Raw genomic sequence first — 20,405 nt, forward strand, 5'->3', positions numbered from 1 at the left:
GTTGTGGAACCTGGTACTGAATACTAAACTCTGTGCACGGACCCAGTGAATGCAAACCATTGTGACTAACATTAAATTCCAGTCAGCACATGGAATTCACAGAAAGCTGCATTATGGCAGGAGCAAAATGAACATAGAACTAGAAAAAGCAACAAGTACGCATCACTCGTCTTTTGTTTGAAAATCTGGTTTTAGCAAACGCATTTCTTCCTTTACAAACAATAAATGTACTTGATAGTTTGAATATAAACTATATTTTCCAACCACACACAGGAAAAATATTTACAACTCAATAAATGCAATAACTACATTCATATTAAAGCAGACCTTTTATTTTAAAACCATCTTAATTTTTAAAACAAGAACAAAAAACAGCAAAGTACAAAAGTAGTTGGAAGAACATTAAATTTCATGAAATGCGTTCTGTCGATTACTCTTATCGTAAGCCCTCAAATATCTCCACATGTTAATTGACTAACTTTACAAATAACAGCAATTCCATTTTGGAGATGTCCAGAGACAAAACAAGAATGCTTCCAGCCCTGTAATTTTACTTTGTTTCCATAATAAGAACATTTCTAATCAGTGCAGAAACCTGTCCAGGCTTCAGATATCGACTCCTCAGCTTTGACATTGCTGCTTTTACTTCTTTGTTTCTCAAAGTGTAGATAACTGGGTTTAATATGGGTGTAAAGATGGTGTAGAACACAGCAAGGACTTTGTCAACTGAATAACTGCTAAAGGGCCACACATAGATGAAGATGCATGGTCCAAAGAAGAGTGTAACTACAGTGATGTGAGCAGTTAGGGTGGAGCGGGCCTTGGCCATGCTAGCAGAGGAGCGATTCCTAACTGTAATGAGAATCACAGTGTAGGAGACAACCAAGAGGAGAAATGAACTCATGGAGAGAAAGCCACTATCTGCAACTATCAGTAAGCTGACAACATAAGTGTCTAGGCAAGCTAACTTGGTCACCAGTGGGAGATCACAGAAAAAACTGTCTACCTCATTAGGACCACAAAATGGCAAGTTAACAGTGAATGCCAACTGGCTAGTTGTATGAATGAAACCCACACACCAGGAGATGATGACCAGAATAATACACACACGGCGACTCATGATTGTCATATAGTGTAGAGGTTTGCATATTGCAACATAGCGATCGTAGGCCATGGATACAAGAAGTACCATCTCCCCACCAGTAAAGAGATGAACAAAGAAAATCTGAGCCAAGCAGGCATTAAAGGATATAGTTTTTCGTTCAACCAGAAAGTCAGCAAGCATTTTGGGTGTAGCAAAAGAGGCCACACATATATCTATAAAAGATAAATTTGCAAGCAGAAAGTACATGGGGGTATGAAGTCGAGAGTCTGAAGTCACTGTGAGGATAATGAGGAAGTTGCCCAGCAGAATTGCTAAGTACAGGAGTGAAAATATGAGAAATAAGAAAGGCTGGAGCTCCTTTGAACTTGACAGGCCCAACAGCACAAACTCTGTTACCCGAGAGTAATTTGTTTCATTCATTGACTTTGGAAGAATTTGTCTTCAGTTGCTGAATAGAAACAGAACAGAAATCAATCGATTAAATAAGTTTGGCTTGCTTTCTCAATTACAGTTCATATTTCAAAGATTATTCTTTTTAATGTTTTTATCCATGGGGTTATTCAAAACTACATGAATAATGCCATAAAATGTTGTATGAATCTAGTCATATATAGTCTGAAATCAGTCCAAGTGAATACATGGTTTTGAGGAACCTGACTATAGTCATCCTTGAACAGAAGATAAGGATCAGAAGGACACTGCGGCCTGGGAGCACTCTTGCTGATGTGGCTGATGACAGTGTTCACCTTGCGAAAGCTTAGTGAAATGTACACTTCTTGTTTTGCCATTTTACAACCACGCTTTGTGTTTATGAAGTTTATAGCTGCAAAGACAGACAATTCTGGATTTGTGTAAATTAGCTAATCAATGAAACGGACCCTCACCCTGAGTAACTACATATTATCTCCTCCTCTCCAACTACAAATTCTGTAAAGGAAATACCAAGTCCTGGCATAAATGGAAAATACAGAACTTCACAGACTTTTTCTTCTGGTCATTCAGATCATCATACAGTTTCTCCTTACAAAGAAATCAGATATATTTGTTCCTGTCAGCTAAGCCTGGAGAATCTAATCTTTTTCATACACAGTCACTAGTGTTAGTAATCACAGGAATTTATTGGGACACACACACACACACACACACACACACACACACACACACACACACAGATTTGAAAATCCCCAAGAATAATTAAGTTTAGGGAGAGTGATTATGTATCATAGGAATTTATGCTGCAGGAAATTTTTCTTCCTACATGGATAATATGTCTTATTTTATCTGAACTTTATCCCTTTTATCTTGTTTTTACACATATAAGTGATCTATAACCCACAGACCTTTAGAGAAATGAGAAAATTAGAAAGCAGTCTGCAAAAGGTCAATAGATTATCTCAATTTGAAAATCATCACATCTAAATCAGGTCTTGAAAGATGTGTTTTTATTATTTCTAGACACTGGCAACTATAAATATCAATGTCTTCTTAGATCAAAATTGCTTGAGTTTCACTGGGTGAGTTACACATAGGGCAATAAATGATGAATAATCTTAATTAATTTCCAGAAACAAACTCAGAGAATAACTTTTGTATTTCATGTCTCCAACTTGTCAGCACCCCGCAATGAACTAATTTGTGTTTTATCACTTTTACCATCAAAGCAAGCACACCAAGGTATTCAGAAATGTTTAAGAAGTAGAGTTTTAAAGCAGAGAATCCTATAGGAAAAAAATATATAATAGAATCTTTTTTTTTTGAGAAGGTACCACAATTTTTTTTCTGAACCTTCTTTTTTTTTAAGCTTTCTTTTATTTTTTCCGAAGTCCCAACTCTTAGATAACTGCCACAGAGGACACTTGTAGGCAGGAAAGGGAGTAATACAGATGGAAACATCTTGCTGGAATTTTCATATAAACCCCTTAAGGGAGAGTAAGTGTGAAAGAATCAGAAGGAACCTTCCTAGAGCAATGTGACAGAGGCATTTGTGAGCAGAAAATTTAAAATACAGTATAAAGTTCAATCATATAAGTAGATCAAATCAAGAACCAGCCTCCACTAACTCCTCTGACTTTCCTGTAAAGTTGATTTCTCACACTGACTGTGATTTCTGGGACTCTTGGAAAGCTTTAGGAAAATCTAGAACCAAGTTTCTTAGTGTCTGAAATAAAAGCTGTGGGAGTGTGTACTCTAAATGTATTTCCCATGTAAATTTAAATTCTCTGTTCACAAATGCCTCTGTCACATTGCTCTAAAAAGTTCCTACTGATTCTTTCACACTTAATCTCCCTAATGGGGTATTTATGAAAATCCCAGCAAGATGCTTCTACTTGTATTATTCTTTTTCTTGCCTGTAAAGATCCTATTTGAGAGTTGGGACTTCTGAGAAATACAACAAAGGTTTAAAAAAGAAGGTTCAGGAAAAAAATGTACCTTCTCAAAAATCAAATGTTCTATTATAGATTTATATCTGCTTCTATAAAGAGTATAGGTCAGTATTATTGATCCCTTGATAATTCAGAGAAGTTAATAAAATCAATTGCCTTCTTTGGCTGGCACATTATATATTAGATGAAAAGTGTTAACATTTTATCTGAAATAAATTCTATATTGATGAAAGCCAGAAATGATATGTCAGTATAATTGTGTTATTGGGCATCTACAAATCACTGCCTGGGTCCTTTAACCTCTTAGGACTCATCATCCTTACATGTTAATCAGATTATCCTAAAAAAAATCACCAAATTTGCCTCCCAAATGATTATTTAGGTGATGAGTCAATGATTTCTAAGAATTTATAATTACTGTTAAGTTATAGTGTGTTGTCTTAGATTATTCTAATTTAATCTAAGCTAGTTATTATTTGATAATTTCACATTGCTGGCATAACTCAGACTAAAATATGTTTCCAATTAGATGTGCTCATGTTTACTGATTTTGGTTCTTACAATATTTAAAGATGAACCATGCCTGAAGATTTAGAGGGGCAGAGTGATCTTCAATTTCCCGATTTTTGAAATTTTAATCTATAAATTCTTCTGCAGGACTATTACTCAGATATTAGAACTGATAGATGAAGTGAGGAAGAATATGTAGTTTACAAGAGTCACAAAGCTTTCCGTTCCATGGATGCACCTTTCACCAACTTTTAAACATTTCTGTCCTCTTACTTTCCAACTCAAGACAAATAGGTGCATCACATTGCTGGTAGTGGACACATTTTGATACATTGTCTTTGCATACATACAAAAACACTTTGCTAGTTTGATTTTAAGTGGAAATATGTAGCTATCCTGTAATCTACTGTAGTCATTAACAATTGGAAAGATTTAGTTGCTATACATCACTACAGAGATAACATAACATTTAGTTTTTGGGAAAACAATAGGAAGAAATAAGTTAAATGTCTGTAGCCACAAGGGTCTGCTTTCTAGTAGATCAGCTGTAGTTGTATGTGGGGGTTCTAAGGAGCTGGGGAGCACTTAGATAGCCAAAAATCTGAAATGGGGAAAAGACAATTAAAAAGAAGTTTCAAAATAAATAATATTTTACAGAATTTGCAAAAGACTTTGCCTAACTCTAGATATAGGATGCTTCTATTCACAAAAAATAAATTAGATAACCACAAATAACTTTCAACATCCTCCAGAAATTAACACCTATGATGAATATTCACATTTCTTGGTTTACATTGCATATATAATGTATATATACATTTACTTACATGTCATAAGAATGTGTCTCCTGACTTATCTCATCTTATAGTTCCAGGAAAAAAAAAAGTGATCTTTTTTAAAAGCACCAACCAAGAGCAGCACAATACCGCAGGAGCCAATATATAGGTGAGGAAGGCAGGAAACCCATGCCTTTCCCAATTTAATTTCCACCCTCAATTCCTTGGAATATGACTGTCATCAGCATAGAGTTATATAAAAAGCAATTGCAATGATTAGAAATTAATTGTGAATTGACGTCACTGGACTGTAGTGACCAAGAGACCCACATGAGAGCTGAGATCACAGAAATTGCCTCCATTAGAGATAATTACATGAGAGAGTTGTTTACTCACTAGAACAACTTGAGTATTCAACACATGCAGCAAGAAGCAGAACTAGCAAAATAATTTGTCTTGTTATAGACCATACAATGTGGTTGGGGAAAAAAATCAAGGAGTAAGTTTTTGGTTAATTCATTTTGCTTCAAGACATAAACATCAGTGAGAATGTCAACATTTGATAAGAGTTCATGTGCCTTTTCATAATACCAAGCCCAAAAATACCTTGCTGTGTTAATCCTTAGAAGCATGTATGATTATATTCTTGGTATCTAAGGCATGGATTCTAGACCAAGGGTATTATGGACCTGTCATATACAAAAACTGACCCTCTAGAACAATGTTATGCCTCATGTACTTAAATACAGTCATAGCATTAGACACATATTCAGTTTATAAAGAAGAAATAAGTACGAAATGCTTTTTAAGTATGCATTTCCTTTTATATGTTTGCATCTATATGTTTCCTATTTATATTCAGATACAGAGTTTAAAGACATTTTTATATCTTTCATATTAGTTTGTGGTTTTATTATTTATTTATTTATTTTGCTAAAATACAATTGACACAATCTGAAATTCCCCAGGAACATCCTGTGAATTGAAGTTTACATCCAGCTCTCACAACACAAGAACCTTGTGTCATTAATTAACATAAAGTTATTTGACTTTCATGGCTTAACCTTCAAATATGGGTCCATTAAAATGCAAGTAATGCCTACTTTTTCTCCTAGCAGTTTCACTATTTTAGGCATCACATTTCAGTCTTTGATCAACTTGGAGTTAACTTTTATGCAAGGTGATAATTACAGATAGTATTTCACTCTTCTTCATGTGGAAATCCAGTTTTCCCAGTACCATTTGTTGAGCATGATGTCTGTTCTCCAGCTTATGATTTTTGGAATCTTTGTCAAATATTAGATGGTTTCAGTTGTGCAAACTCATATTTGTTCCATCATTCTACTTTGTTTTTGTTACTATTGTCCGCAATGTGTCTCGGTATCTGGAATTGTAATTGCTCCAGCATTGATCATTTTGCTCAGGAACCTTTTGTAGTTCCATAAGAATTTTAGGATAGACTTTTTACAAGAATTTCTGTGAGGAATGAGATACCAATTTTGGGTAGAGTTGCATTGAATCTACAAATGGATTTTGATAAAATGGTCATTTTCCTGTTACTTCTACCAATCCATGAGCATGGATGTCTCTATTTCCTAATGCCTTTATCTCTTTCTCAGAGATCTAAAAATTTTAATATAGTAGTCTTTCACTTCCTTGGCTAGGTTCAATCTAGAAATTTTATTTCTTTGATGCTATTAGAAAAGGGATTGTATATGAGTATGTATAAAAATGCTACTGATTTATGTAATTTGCTTCTGTATTCTGCTATATTGCTGAATTTTTTTATCTTATCTAGTTTTATGATAGAAGTTTTGGGATCTCTTATGTATAATATCATGTCATCTACAAATAAGGATAATTTGACTTCTATTTGTATTCCTTTGATTTCCTTCACTTGTCTTATTGCTCCAGCTAGTATTTCAAGTACAATATTGAAAATGAGTGGGGATTGTGGAAATCTCTCTCTTGCTTTTAATTTCTGTGAGATTGCCCTAAATTTATCTATATTTAGAATTATGTTGCCTGTGGCTTTCTCATATAAGTTTTATTAAGGTGAAGTATGTTTTTGCTAGTCCTATTCTCTCTAGGGTTTTTATCATGAAAGTATGTGAAATTTTCTTGAAGGCTTTTTCTTAAATATTAAGTTGATAATTTATTCTTGTCTTTAAGTCCATTATTGTGTTTATTGTGTTTATGCTATGTGTTTATGTTATTTGCATGTGTAGAACCATCGCTGAATCTTAGTTTTAATGACATTATTAATATGGAAGATATTATTTCAGTTTACTGTGTACTGGTTTATTACAATTTACTTCCCAAGACCATACATACCTGAACCAAACTTTCTCACTTAAGATTCATGTGCTTTCAATACCTATGTAAGATTTTTTCCATTATTCAATATACTTTGAATTTTAAAAACATAGTTGTGCTGGGCGATTGTGGCACATGCCTTGATCTCAGCACTTGGGAGGCAGAGGTAGACAGATCTCTGTGAGTTCAAGGCCAGCCTAGTCACCAGAGTGAGTTCCAAGACAGCCAAGGTTACACAGTGAAATGCTGTTTCAAAAAATAAAAATAAAGAAAAAGAAAAACAAAACAAACAAATAAAAACATAGTTGTAAAATTGACTCATACTATAGCCTCATTTTAACATCTGATCCTTAAAATAAGAAGAAGAAATGATTTTTTTTTCCACCTATGTGGACTATAAAATTCTGACTTCTAATAAGTCTATTTTTTCATCTATCACTATTGTTAATACTATTTGGTGTATGGAAAATGACCTTTATTTAAAGGAATGGCGTGTTATTATCTAATGTCTTTCATCATGTAAGCTATTCAGTTATTTCTCCAAATTAAAATATGGTACAATACTAAGATAATAGACAGATCAAGTTAGTGTGTCCCTGTGCTTTTTCCAACTTTGGTCTCAATAACTCTGGCTCATACAAACCCTCCACTTTCTCACCAATTGGACTCCTGGAGCTCCACCAGGGGGCTGACCGTGGGTCTCTGTATCCGGTTCCCTCAGTCATTGGATGGGGTTTCTAGCACAACAATTGGGATGTTTGGCCAGGTGGCCTTCCAATACTTCAGTTATCTATTCAGAGGGCCTGATCCAGTTGGGGGCCCCTCAGCCTTTGGTTCATAGTTCACGTGTTTCCATTCATTTGGCTATTTGTCCCTGTGCTTTATCCAACCTTGGTTTCAACAATTCTCACTCATATAAACCCTCCTCTTTCTCACTAATTGGACTCCCGGAGCTCCACCCCGGGCCTAGCCATAGATCTCTGGATCCAGATTCTTCAGTCCTTGGAAGGGGTTTCTGGCATGACTATTAGGGTGTTTGGCCATCCCATCACCAGAGTAGGTCAGTTCTGGCTGTATCTTGACCATTGCCAGCAGTCTATTGTGGGAGTATCTTTGTGGATTTCTGTGGGCCTCTCTAGCACTTTGTTTCTTCCTTTTCTCATGTGGTCTTCATTTACCATGGTCTCCTATTCCTTGTTTTCCCTCTCTGTTCTTGATCTAGCTGGGATCTCCCGCTCCCAGAGGCTCTCTTTCCCTAGATCCTTGTCCTTCATTACTCCCACTCATGTCCAGGTTGTTCATGTAGATCTCAGCCATTTCTCTGTCATTGGGCGATCCTCGTGTCTTTCTTGGGGTCCTGTTTTCCAAGTATCCTCCCTGGTGTGGTGAGTAGCAGTCCAGTCATCCTTGTTCTACCTCTAGTATCCTCCTATGAGTGAGTACATACCATATTTGTCTTTCTGAGTCTGGGTTACCTCACTCAGGATGATTTTTTCTAGATCCATTCATTTGCGTGCAAACCTCATGATGTCATTGTTTTTCTCTGCTGAGTAGTATTCCATTGTCTATATGTGCCACAATTTATTTATCCATTCTTTAGTTGAAGAGCATCTAGGTTGTTTCCAGGTTTTGGCTATTACAAACAATGCTGATATGAACATAGCTGAGCAAGTGCTCTTGTGGTATGATTGAGCATTTCTTGGGTATATGCCCAAGAGTGGTATAACTGGATCTTGGGGGAGATTGATTCCCAATTTTCTAAGAAAGCGCCATTTTGATTTCCAAAGTGGTTGTACAAGCTTGCATTCCCACCAGCAGTGGAGGAGAGTTCCCCTAGTTCCACATCTTCTCCAGCATAAAGAGTCTTCAGTGTTTTTGATCTTAGCCATTCTGACAGGCATAAGGTATCTCAGAGTTGTTTTGATTTGCATTTCCCTGATGATTAGGGATGTTGAGCAATTCCTTAAATGTCTTTCAGCCATTTGAGTTTCCTCTGTTGAGAATTCTCTGTTTAGTTCTAAAGCCCATTTCTCAATTGAACTGTTGGTCGTTTTGATGTCTAATTTCTTGAGTTCCTTATATATTCTGGATATCAGTCCTCTGTCACATGTGGGGTTGGTGAAGATCTTTTCCCATTCTGTAGGCTGTCGCTTTGCCTTGTTGACCGTATCCTTTGCTCTACAAAAGCTTCTCAGTTTCAAGAGGTCCCATTGATTGATTGTTTGTCTCAGTGTATGTGCTGCTGGTGTTATATTTAGGAAGTGATCTCCTATGCCAATGCGTTCAAGACTACTTCCTACTTTCTCTTCTAGCAGGTTCAGAGTAGCTGGATTTATGGTGAGGTCCTTGATCCACTTGGACTTAAGTTTTGTGCACAGTGACAGATATGGATCTATTTGCAGCCTTCTACACGTTGATATCCAGTTATGCCAGCACCATTTGTTGAAGATGCTTTCTTTTTTCCATTGTACACTTGTGGCTTCTTTGTCAAAAATTATATGTTCATAGGTGTGTGGGTTAACGGCAGGGTCTTCAATTTGATTCCATTGGTCCACATGTCGGTTTTTATGCCAATACCAAGCTGTTTTTATTACTGTAGCGCTATAGTAGAGCTTGAAGTCAGGGATCATGATGCCTCCAGAGGTTGTTTTATTGTACAGGATTCTTTTGGCTATCCTGGGTTTATTGTTTTTCCATATGAAGGTGAGTATTATTCTTTCCAGGTCTGTGAAGATTGTGTTGGTATTTTGATGGGGATTGCATTGAATCTGTAGATTACTTTTGGAAAAATTGCCATTTTTTCTTTGTTGGGCCTGCCTATCAATGACCATGGGAGATCTTTCCATTTTCTGACATCTTCTTCAATTTCTTTTTTGAGGGACTTAATGTTCTTGTCATATAGGTCCTTCTCTTGCTTGGTTAGTGTTACCCCAAGGTATTTTATGTCATTTGTGGCTATTGTAAAGGGTAATGTATCTCTGATTTCCTTCTCAGCCTGTTTTTCAATTGTATATAGGAGGGCTACTGATTTTTTTGAGTTGATCTTGTATCCTGCTATGTTGCTGAAGGTGTTTATAAGCTTTATCAGTTCCTTGGTTGAATCTTTGCGGTCACTCAAGTATACTATCATGTCCCTTTATTTAAATTAATTAAATTTTTTCATTTACTTTACATTTCAAACATAATTTCCCCTATCTCCTCTTCTCCAGTTCCCACCTCCTACCTCCCCCCTGCCTTTCCCCCCATTTACTCTCCCTCTGTTTCTGTTCAATAAGGGACAGACTTCCCATGTGTGTCAACAAAGCATGGCCTATCAAGTTGAGGTAGGACTAAGCTCCTCTGTAGCCGGAGTTTTCTCTCCAGGTCCCACTGAGCCCCGGCAGTCCGACAGCCCACTTATAAAATAAACACACAGATGCTTATATTATTTACAAACTGTATGGCCATGGCAAGCTTCTTGCTAACTGTTGTTATGTCTTAAATTAACCCATTTCTATAAATCTACACCTTGCCACGTGGCTCGTGGCTTACCGGCATCTTCACATTCTGCTTGTCATGGCAGCAGCTGGCAGTGTCTCTCCTGCTTTTCTGTTCCTTCAATTCTCCTCTCTGTTAGTCCCACCTATACTTCCTGCCTGGCCACTGGCCAATCAGTGTTTTATTTATACAGAGAGATATCCACAGCACTCCTCCCTTTGTACTTAGCCTGGGCTAGGCAACCCAATATGAGGAGTAGGTTCCTAAAAGCCAACTCAAGCATTATGATCCCACTGCTAGGAGTCCCACAAATTGACCAAACTACACAACTGTCACACATATGCAGAGGGTCTAGGTCAGTCCCACGCAGGCTCCCTAGCTGTTGGTGCAGAGTTGTGAGCTTCTATGAAACCAGGTTATTTGGTTCTGTGGGGTTCTTTGTGATGACCTTAACCCCCCTGGCTAGAGCAATCCTTCTTTCCTCTCTTCAACAATATTCCCAGAGCTCTGCCCAGTGCTTGCCTGTGGATCTCTGCTTTTGTTCACATCAGTTATTGGACGAAGGCTCTCTGATGACCATTAGTGTAGTCACCAATGTGATAACTGGAGATGGCCAGATCAGGCACCCTCTCAGTTATTGCTAGGAGTCTTAGCTAGAATCATCCTTGTGGATTCCTGGGAGTTTCCTTGGCACCAGGTTTCTCTCTAACCCGGAAATGCCACCCTGATCAAGACATCTTTTTCATTACTCTCACCCTCTGCCCAGCTCCCAGCCTGCCCAGTCAGATCCCTCACATTCCTGTCCACTGCCAGTTTACCCAGAAGAGCTCAATTTTCCCTTCCCACAGAAATCCATGTATTCCTCTTTGGGTACTCCTTGTTACCGAGCCTATCTGGGGCTGTGGGTTGTAGCCTGGTTATCATTTAATTTACAGCTAATATTCACTTATGAGTGAGTACATGCCATATTTTTCTTTCTAGGTCTAGGTTACCTCATTCAGGATGATTTTTTTTCCTATTTCCATCTATTTGCCTGGAAATTTCACGATGTCATTGTTTTTTACAGCTGAGTATTATTCTGTCGTGTAAATGTACCATATTTTATTAATCCATTCTTCTGTTGAGAGACATTCACTTTGTTTCCATGAATAACATTGGTATGTTCAATATAGTTGAACAAGTGACCTTGTGGTATGATTAAGCATCCTTTAGGTATATGTCCAAGAGTGGTATTCTTGGGTCTTGAGACAGATTGATTCTCAGTTTTCTAAGAAACTGCAATAATAATTTCCAAAGAGGCTGTATAAGTTTGCACTCCCACCAGCAGTGGAAGAGTGTTCCTCTTACTATACATCCCATCCAACATAAGCTGTCATTAATGTTTTGGAACTTAGCTATTCTGACAGGAGTAAGATGGTATCTCAGAGTCATTTTGATTTGCATTTTCCTGATGACTGTGGATGTTGAACAATTCTTTAAGTGTATCTCTGCCACTTGCAATTCTTCTGTTGTGAATTCTCTGTTTAGATCAGTACCCTATTTTTAAATTGGATTATTTAGTATTTGGAAGTATAGTTTCTTAAGTTCTTTATATATTTTGGAGACCAGCCCTCTGCCAGATGTGGGGGTTTAATGAAGATGTGTTATCATTCTGTAGGCTGCTGTTCTGTTTTATTGACAGTGTGCTTTACCTTACAGAAGCCTTTCAGTTTCATGAGGTCCCATTTATTAATTGTTGATCTCAGTGTCTATGCTACTGGTGTTCTATTCAGGAAGTTTTCTCCTGTGCAAATGATCAAGGCTATGTCCTACTTTCTCTTCTATTGCATTTAGTGTAGCTGGATTTATGTTGAGGTCTTTGATCCACTTGTGCTTGAGTTTTGTGCAGGGTGATGGATATGAATCTATTTGCATTCTTCTAAATGCCAACATCCAGTTATGCCAGCACCATTTGTTGAAAATGCTTTCTTTTTTCCATTGTACAATTTTTGGCTTCTTTGTCAAAAATCAGGTGTTTATAGGTGTGGGGATTTTGGTCAGGGTCTTTGATTTGATTCTATTGATCCACCTGTCTGTTTTTATGCCAATACCATGCTGTTTTATTACTATAGCTCTATTATAGACCTTGAAATCAGGAATGGTGATACCTCTGGAAGTTACTTTATTATACAAGATTGTTTTCACTATCCTGGGTTTTTTGTTTTTCCAAATGAAGTTGAGTACTGTTTTTTTAAAGTCTGTGAAGAATTTTGTTTGAATTTTGATGGCAGTTGCATTGAATCTGTACATGGCTTTTTGTAAGCTTGCCATTTAAAAATATATTTATTTTATGTGCATTGGTGTTTGCGTGCATGTATGTCTTGGTTTCCCTGGAACTGGAGTTACAGACAGTTGTGAGCTAACATGTGGGTGCTGGGAATTGAACCCAGGTCCTCTGGAACAGCAGTCAGTGCTCTTAACCACGGAGCCCCCTCTCCAGGCCCCAAACTTGCCATTTTTACTATGTTTTTAAATGATTTATTTATCCTATGTGCATTGGTGTTTGGCTTGTCTGTATGTCTGTATGAGGATGTTGTATGCCCTGGAACTAGAGTTACAAAGAGGTGTGAGCTGTCATGTAGGTGCTGGGAATTGAACCTGGGTCCCCTGGAAAAGCAGTCAGACTTAACCACTGAGCCATCTCTTCAGCCCCCATTTTTTTAATATGTTAATCCCACCAATCCAAGAGCATGGGAGATCTTTCCATCTTCTGATTTATTCTCTAATTTCTTTCTTCAAAGACTTAAAGTTCTTGTCATACAGATCTTTCACTTTTTTGGTCAGAGTTTTGCCAAGATTTTTTATATTATTTGTGGCTATTGTAAAGAATGTTGTTTCTCTGATTTCCTTCTGAGCCTGTTTATCATTTGTATATAGGAGGGCTACTGATTTTTCAGAATTAATCTTGTATGCAGCCACACCACTGAAGGTTTGTAGGAGTTCCCTGGTAGAATTTTTGGGGTCACATGTATATACTATCATATACATCTACAAATATCAAAAGTTTGACTTCTTCCTTTCCAATTTGTACTCCTTTGATCTCCTTTTGGTTGTCTTATTACTCTAGCTAGAACTTTGAAAACTATATTCAATATATATGCAGAGAGTGGACAGCCTTGTTTTGTTTCTGATTTTAATGGAATTGTATTGAGTTTTTTCCATTTTATTTGATGCCGGCTGTCAGCTTGAGGTATATTGCTTTTATTGTGTTTAGGAATGTTGTTTTTATCCCCAGTCTCTCCAAAAGGATTTTTCAGCATCCTTTGATAATGAAATGATCATGTGAGTTTTTTCCTTTAATTTGTTTATATGGTAGATTACATTAACATATTTTCATATGTTGAACCATCACTGCATCTCTGGGATGAAGCCTACTTGATCATAGTGGATGATCTTTTGATGTGTTCTTGGATTATTTGGTTTCCCAGTATTTTATTATTTTTGCATCAATGTTTATGAGGGAAATTGGTCTGTAATTCTCTTTCATTGTTGAGTCTTTTTGTGGTTTGGGTATCAGGGTAACAGTGGCCCTAAAAAGAATTTGGCAATGTTCCCTCTGTTTCTATTGTATGGAACAGTTTGAGGAGTATTACCTCTTCTTTGAAAGTCTTATAGACTTCTGTGCTGAAATCATCAGGCCCTGGGCTTTTTTTTTTTTTAATTAGGAGACTTTTAATGACTGCTTCTATTTTCTTAGGGGTTATACATCTATTTAAATTGTTTATCTGATCTTGATTCAATTTTGGCATGTGGTACCTATCAAGAAATATGTTCATTTCTTTCAGATTTTCCAATTTTATGGAGTACAAGTTTTTTAAGTATGACCGAATGATTCTCTGGATTTTCTCAGTGTCTATTGTTATGTCTGACTTTCTGTCTCTCAGGATGAAAACAGGCTTCTAAGATATAATTATAAAATAAAACAAAGTATAAAAAGATGAAACAGAAACTAACACATTGGAATAGAAAAGAATAAACACACAAAAGTAAAAGAGCACAAGAAACAGATATAGATACAGGGAATCACTCAGGCATACCATAAAAACAGTACACTGGAAGACACAATGTATACACAAAGGACCTGTATGATAAAAAGAGAGAAAATATATATTAATAAAATATAGAAAATAAGGTTTTAAAAAAGCCTTGACACAACATTGTGAGACAAGAAACCTCCAAAGGTGTTGTTAGTTCATTTTCTTTTGGCCATCTACTGTTGCAACCAACCCTTAAGAGAAGTTTGTTTCCCCAGTGAGACTTCTTTTGAGAAAAGTAAATATTTCATGTACAAGTGGTTATCAATTGGAGATCGTGTCTGGGTTCGGGATGGGGGCACATGTACACTTCTCATTTCAGCTCTGAGACCCATCTAGTGCACATGCTCTGTGCATGCTGCCTCAGTCTCAGAAATGCTTTCATTTTGTCTTAATTCAGGATGATGTTGGCTGTGGAATTCCTGTATACGACTTTTTATGCTGAAATATGGCCCATGTCTTCCTAGATTCCTCAGAACTTTTATCACCAAGGAATGTTGGATTTGGCCAAAAGTCTTTTCTACCTTTAATGAGATGACCATGTAATTTCCATCTTTTAGTCTATTTATTTTGTGGATTTCATTTATTCATTTATGTATGTTGAACCATCCCTACATCACTGGAAGGAAGCTGACTTAATAATGGTGAATAGTGTTTCACATCTGTTCTGAAATTTGGTTTGCAAGTGTTTTATTGTGAATTTTGGCCTCCATTTTCATCAGAGGTTTTGGTTAATAATCATTTTTTGGTTGGGTCTCGTGTGATGTTTGGATCAAGTTAATACTGGCTTCATAACAAGAATTTGGAAATGTTCTTTAATTTTCTGTCTTACGGATTTATATGAAGACAGTTAATGCTAATTATTCTTTGAAGGCATGATAGAAGCTTTTGCCTGAATCCATCTATCCCTGTGGGTTTTTTTCCATTTCTTTTTCTTTTTGAAACAGAGGCTTTTTGTGTAGCCTGGGGTCTCCTGGAATTCACTATATAGACCAGGCTGGCCTCACACTCACAGAACTCTCAGTGTTAGGATTAAAGATATGCACCACCATACATATTTTTGCCTCTTTTTTTAAAAAAAAATATTTATTTATTTATTTATTTATTTATTTATTTATTTATTTATTTATTTTACATCTCAGCTGCAGCTTCCCCTCCCTCTTCTTCTTAGTTCCCCAATGCCCCACCCCAATCCACTCCTCCTCCATTTCTGTTTAGGAAAGGGCAGATCTCCCATGAGTATGAGGTGTATGGTCCCAAAAGTCAGGAAAAGAGTCAAAGACAGCCCCTGTTTCCAATTTTAGGAGTCCCATAAAAGGAGCAAGCTACACAACTGTAACAGATATGCAGAGTGCCTTAGGTCAGTAAGATGTAGGCTCCCAGGTTATTGGTTTAGTCTCTGTGAGCCCCTATGAGCCCAGGTTAGTTGATTCTGTGAGTTTTCTCATGGTAGTCTTGACCCCTCTGGCTCCTACAATCATTTCTCCCCCTCTTCTGAAGGACTCTCCAAGCTCTGCCTAATGTTTAACTGTGGTTTGCATCTGTTTCCATAAGTTGCTGGATGAAACTTCTCTGATAACAATTGAGCTATGTTCAAATCTTGTTACAGAAGATGGTCAGTTCAAGCACAAATCCACTATTACTAGGAATCTTAGGTGGGGCCATTCTTGTAGATTTCTGGGAGATTCCCTTGTGCCAGAAGAAAACAAAACAAAAGTAGCATTCTCTATAATATCAGTGTAGGAAAGCTTCCAGAATAGTACTTCAGTTGCTCAAGAATTAAGGTCAACTGTTGGCCAGTGGTTCTTCATGAAACTAAAATATTTTGGCACAGCTAAGGAAACAATCAACCAGGAAAAGAGAATGCCCACAGAATATGACTGAATCTTTGCTGATATACATCTGATGGCAGATTAATATCCAGAATATATAAAGAACTAAAAAACAAAAACAAATGACCTATTTGAAAAATGGACCAAGGACATGTGAAGAGAATCCTCAAAAGAAGAATTAAAATACTGCTAAAAATATCTCAAAAAGTGTTCATAATCTCCAGCAATTAAGGAAATGCAATTCAAAACAACTTTGAGATTTTATCCACCCCAGTTAGGATGACAAAAATCAATGGAAGAAATGACAACACATTCTAGAGGGGATAAGGGTGAAAAAGAACCCACATTCACTGTTGATGGGGTAGCCAACTGGTGCAGCCACTGTGGAAATACCTTGGTGGTAACCAACAGCATTCTAATTGGACTTAAGACCTGTTCTACATAGGGAGACCATGACTGGTACTGGAAACCTGGCTAACTACTAGTAAAATCATGATTATTGGAGGAGAATCTACAACAACTAATTTACTAAACCTGCATATTTCCTAACAACAAGTAAGGGTGGTTTTCACCTCTCATCCAGGAAACTCCTGCAACAGGTGGAGACCACTACAGAAAACTACAATCAACCAAAATTCAGTCATGGGGCCCGGCCCAATGGATACATCCTCAAAATACTCCTGCACCTGAGACTCAGAGAACATTGCAGAAGAGGGACTGGACATGCTTTAAGAGCCACAGGATTAAGGAATTTGCTGTGACATTGTGTTTCCTAGTAACAGCAAAAGATATACTCATAAAGTCTCCTCCATATGACCACCCAAATGTGAGCTGAACAAGGATGATACCAATGAACATGCCAAACTGGATGGAGAAAAACTCACAAGGTTTGACCCCACATAAATAACTGAATAAAGGTGGGAGGGGGAGAGGTGGTCCTCCCCAGGGACAAGCACACCAATTGTTTGTCCATGGCTAATGGTCAGCTCTGAAGTCATACAGACAAGAAGTATTATATGGATTCAACAGGTTATATTTAGGAATATACATGCACACAATAGCAATTAATACAAAGAAAAAGAGGCCACATATTTTGAAAGAGAGAACACATAGGAGGGAAGGGAGAAATGTAGTTAAATTACAAACTCAAAAGCAAAGAGAAAAGAAAGAAATATGCAGGAATAATGGGAAGAGGAAGAGCTGAGTCAGGAGTCACCAGCCAGACACAGAGGAAGCAAGATGACAAGGCAGACTTGAGAAAAGGTACCAAGTCATGTGACTAAACATAGATAAGAATTATGGGTCAATTTAAGCATAAAAGCTAGTTAGTAATAAGCCTGAGCTAATGGCCGAGTAGTTATAATTAATATAAGCCTCTGTGTGTTTACTTGGGGGGTGCAAATGGGAGAGATTTGTCCTGACTGCCAGCCAGCCAGGACACAGGAAAACTTCCAACTACTTTTATAGATACAAGAAGCACATAGAAGACCAAATAGACAAGATCAGAAAAGAAATTCCTGATCTGTGAACCCACAGCTCTGGATCCAGGCCTCAGGCTGTGAATATTCTTTGTGTTTAAGCCACCTTCCTAAGTAAGTTGCTCCTTCCCTTTCCTCCTTCTCTCAGCCCTCCTCCATCTACAAACCCAGAAGCCTTGCCAATTGAACCCTCTTCATTTGTGAACCACTTTGCCTGGCCTAGCCAAAATCCTGTGGTTTGGGAGTTATATTTTCCTGGTCCACTCAAACAGGTCATTCATTAGCTTTATCTGAGCCATCTCGGGTCATACATCTCCTACCTTGGAAAAAAATCTAAGGAAGGCCAAATTATCACATTGTACACATACAAAAAGACAGATGTCCTCATGCCTAGGTCAAATCGAAAAAAACAAAACAACATGAATGGTCAAAACAGTGTCCCCTCCCCCATCAAACCCATAGTCCTATAGATGTGTTTGCTAATATGATACAGAATTTTAAAGAACAATCATAACCTTATCAAATAATTCAAGGAATTAAAAGAACGAACAAATATTTCCTATAATTCTACAAAGGCAACAACAAATTCTTGTTTGTGTTTGTGTGTTAAATTTACAAGGGGTCATATGTATTGGCTAGTTTTTGTCAGCTAGACATAAATTACAGTCACCTAAGATTAGCCTCAATTGGACTGGCCTATGGGCATGTCTATATGGCATTTCTTAGTTAATGATTAATATGGGAGGGCCAATCCCACCGTAAGTGGTACTACTCTTGGGCAGGTGGTCTTGGGTTTCAAAAGAAAGCAAGCTGAGCATGCCATGGAAAACAAGCCAGCAAGTATACTCCTTCATGGTCTCTGATTCCGTTCCTGCCTCCAGTTTCCTCCCTTAAGATCTTGTCTTGGCTCTTCTGAATGATAGATTATAATCTGTATACCAAGAAATCCCTTTCTTTCCCAAATTGTTTTTGGTTGTGGTGTTTACTACAGCAACAGGAAATTAAGTATCACAGGCATGAACCACCATGCTGCTCTATTGTGTTTTATGAAACATGATCTTGCTATGTAGCCAAGTTCCCTTGAAATTCTGATCCTCCTGTCTCAACTCCCCAGTTTCTGGGATTATAGTCATGTTCCAATATGCCTGGATCTACATTTTTATTTTAATTGTTGCAGTAATTATACACATTTGTGAGGTACAGAGTAACATTCGATACATGAATACAACACATATTGTCTCAAGACAATTGTCTTCAGCATCATTTAAAATGTTTATTGTATTTTTTAATTATTATTTTATTTTACAATACTATTCAGTTCTACATAACAGCCACAGATTCCCTTGTTCTCCCCCTTCCTGCCCCCCTCCCCTTCCCCCCAGCCCACCCTCCATTCCCACCTCCTCCAGAGCAAGGCCTCCCCCGAGGACTGAGATCGACCTGATAGACTCAGTCCAGGCAGGTCCAGTCCCCTCCTCCCAGATTGAGCCAAGCATCCCTGCATAAGTCCCATCAAAATGAGTATTTTTTTATTTTCTAATGATATTCCACAGATCCCCCTCTCATCTCTCCTCACACTCCCCCCTCAACCATCTCCCCTCCTACTCATCCTCACCCTCTCTTCTAAAAGTGTAAGGGCTCCCATAGGGAGTCAGCAAACCCTGGTACATTCAGTTCAGGCAGGACCAAGCCTCTTCCATCTGCATCAAGACCGAGCAAGGTATCCCACAATGGGTAATGTGTTGGAGCCCAAGGAGGTTTCCTAGTGACTTTACCCAACAGGACTGCATAAGAGGATGTTTGAGCTATGGACCCTGGTACCAGATGTTGGGAAGGTTCTACACTTGGCTGTATCTAGCAAAGGGGAGGTCTTTTGCCTCACCCCTTGGCATTGTTATAAAAAAGCCCTTTTGAATAAAGTTTGGTGCTGATGGGTTTTGACCCAGACCCTTCCAAAGCTATCCTGTGTTTCTGTTTTTCCTCTCATGGTCTAGGTATCTCTTTTATCTAAATAGTTCCCACTTCTCCATTCTCAAGGGTACCCTGGTCATAAAAGTAGGAGCTCGTCCCTGACAGTAATGTGCTCCGGAAAGTTGGGAACTTTCAAAATCTCGACACACAAAATCTTATGTGAAACAGAATTAACATGTGTCAGACATATTTATCTTATTCCAAAATAAAACACAGATGTTGAGTAACTATCCAACTGTACCCCTTATAAATATCAATCATATTCTTTCTCCTCACACTTCCTAGTCCTATTCATTATTTGATTTTCTACACATAAATGGGAACTTTCAGTATTTGACTTCATATGACTGACTTCATTTTACTTAACATAATGTTCTCTAATTTTATCCATGTTGCTGTAAATAACACAATTTAATCATTCTTGTGGTTGAATAATATTCCATACTATATACCTACACACTAAAATGTAAGTGTTTTGTTTGA

General features: G+C 37.6%; 1 protein-coding gene across 2 annotated transcripts; it reads right to left on the bottom strand.

Moving 5' to 3' along the window:
* Positions 1-312: 312 nt before the first annotated feature.
* LOC102914680 (olfactory receptor 4K15) lies at positions 313-5,001 on the bottom strand. 2 transcript variants are annotated; one of them, XM_042284238.2, is made up of 2 exons: positions 4,827-5,001; positions 313-1,553 (listed from the first exon to the last, which is right to left on the bottom strand). In XM_042284238.2, the coding sequence occupies exon 2, from the start codon at positions 1,523-1,525 to the stop codon at positions 551-553; it is 975 nt and encodes a 324-aa protein (XP_042140172.2). In that variant the 5' UTR covers positions 1,526-1,553; positions 4,827-5,001; the 3' UTR covers positions 313-550. The 2 variants fall into 2 exon arrangements, with proteins under 2 accessions (XP_042140172.2, XP_076400169.1); XM_076544054.1 differs by having other exon boundaries at positions 315-1,928.
* Between the last annotated feature and the right edge of the window lie 15,404 nt (positions 5,002-20,405).

The sequence above is a fragment of the Peromyscus maniculatus genome, chromosome 9 (assembly GCF_049852395.1).
Source record: "Peromyscus maniculatus bairdii isolate BWxNUB_F1_BW_parent chromosome 9, HU_Pman_BW_mat_3.1, whole genome shotgun sequence".
Lineage (NCBI taxonomy): Eukaryota > Metazoa > Chordata > Mammalia > Rodentia > Cricetidae > Peromyscus > Peromyscus maniculatus.

Coding starts and splice junctions, on each gene's coding strand:
- LOC102914680 (XM_042284238.2), bottom strand. CDS start 1,525: ATGAATGAAACAAATTACTCTCGGGTAACAGAGTTTGTGCTGTTGGGC.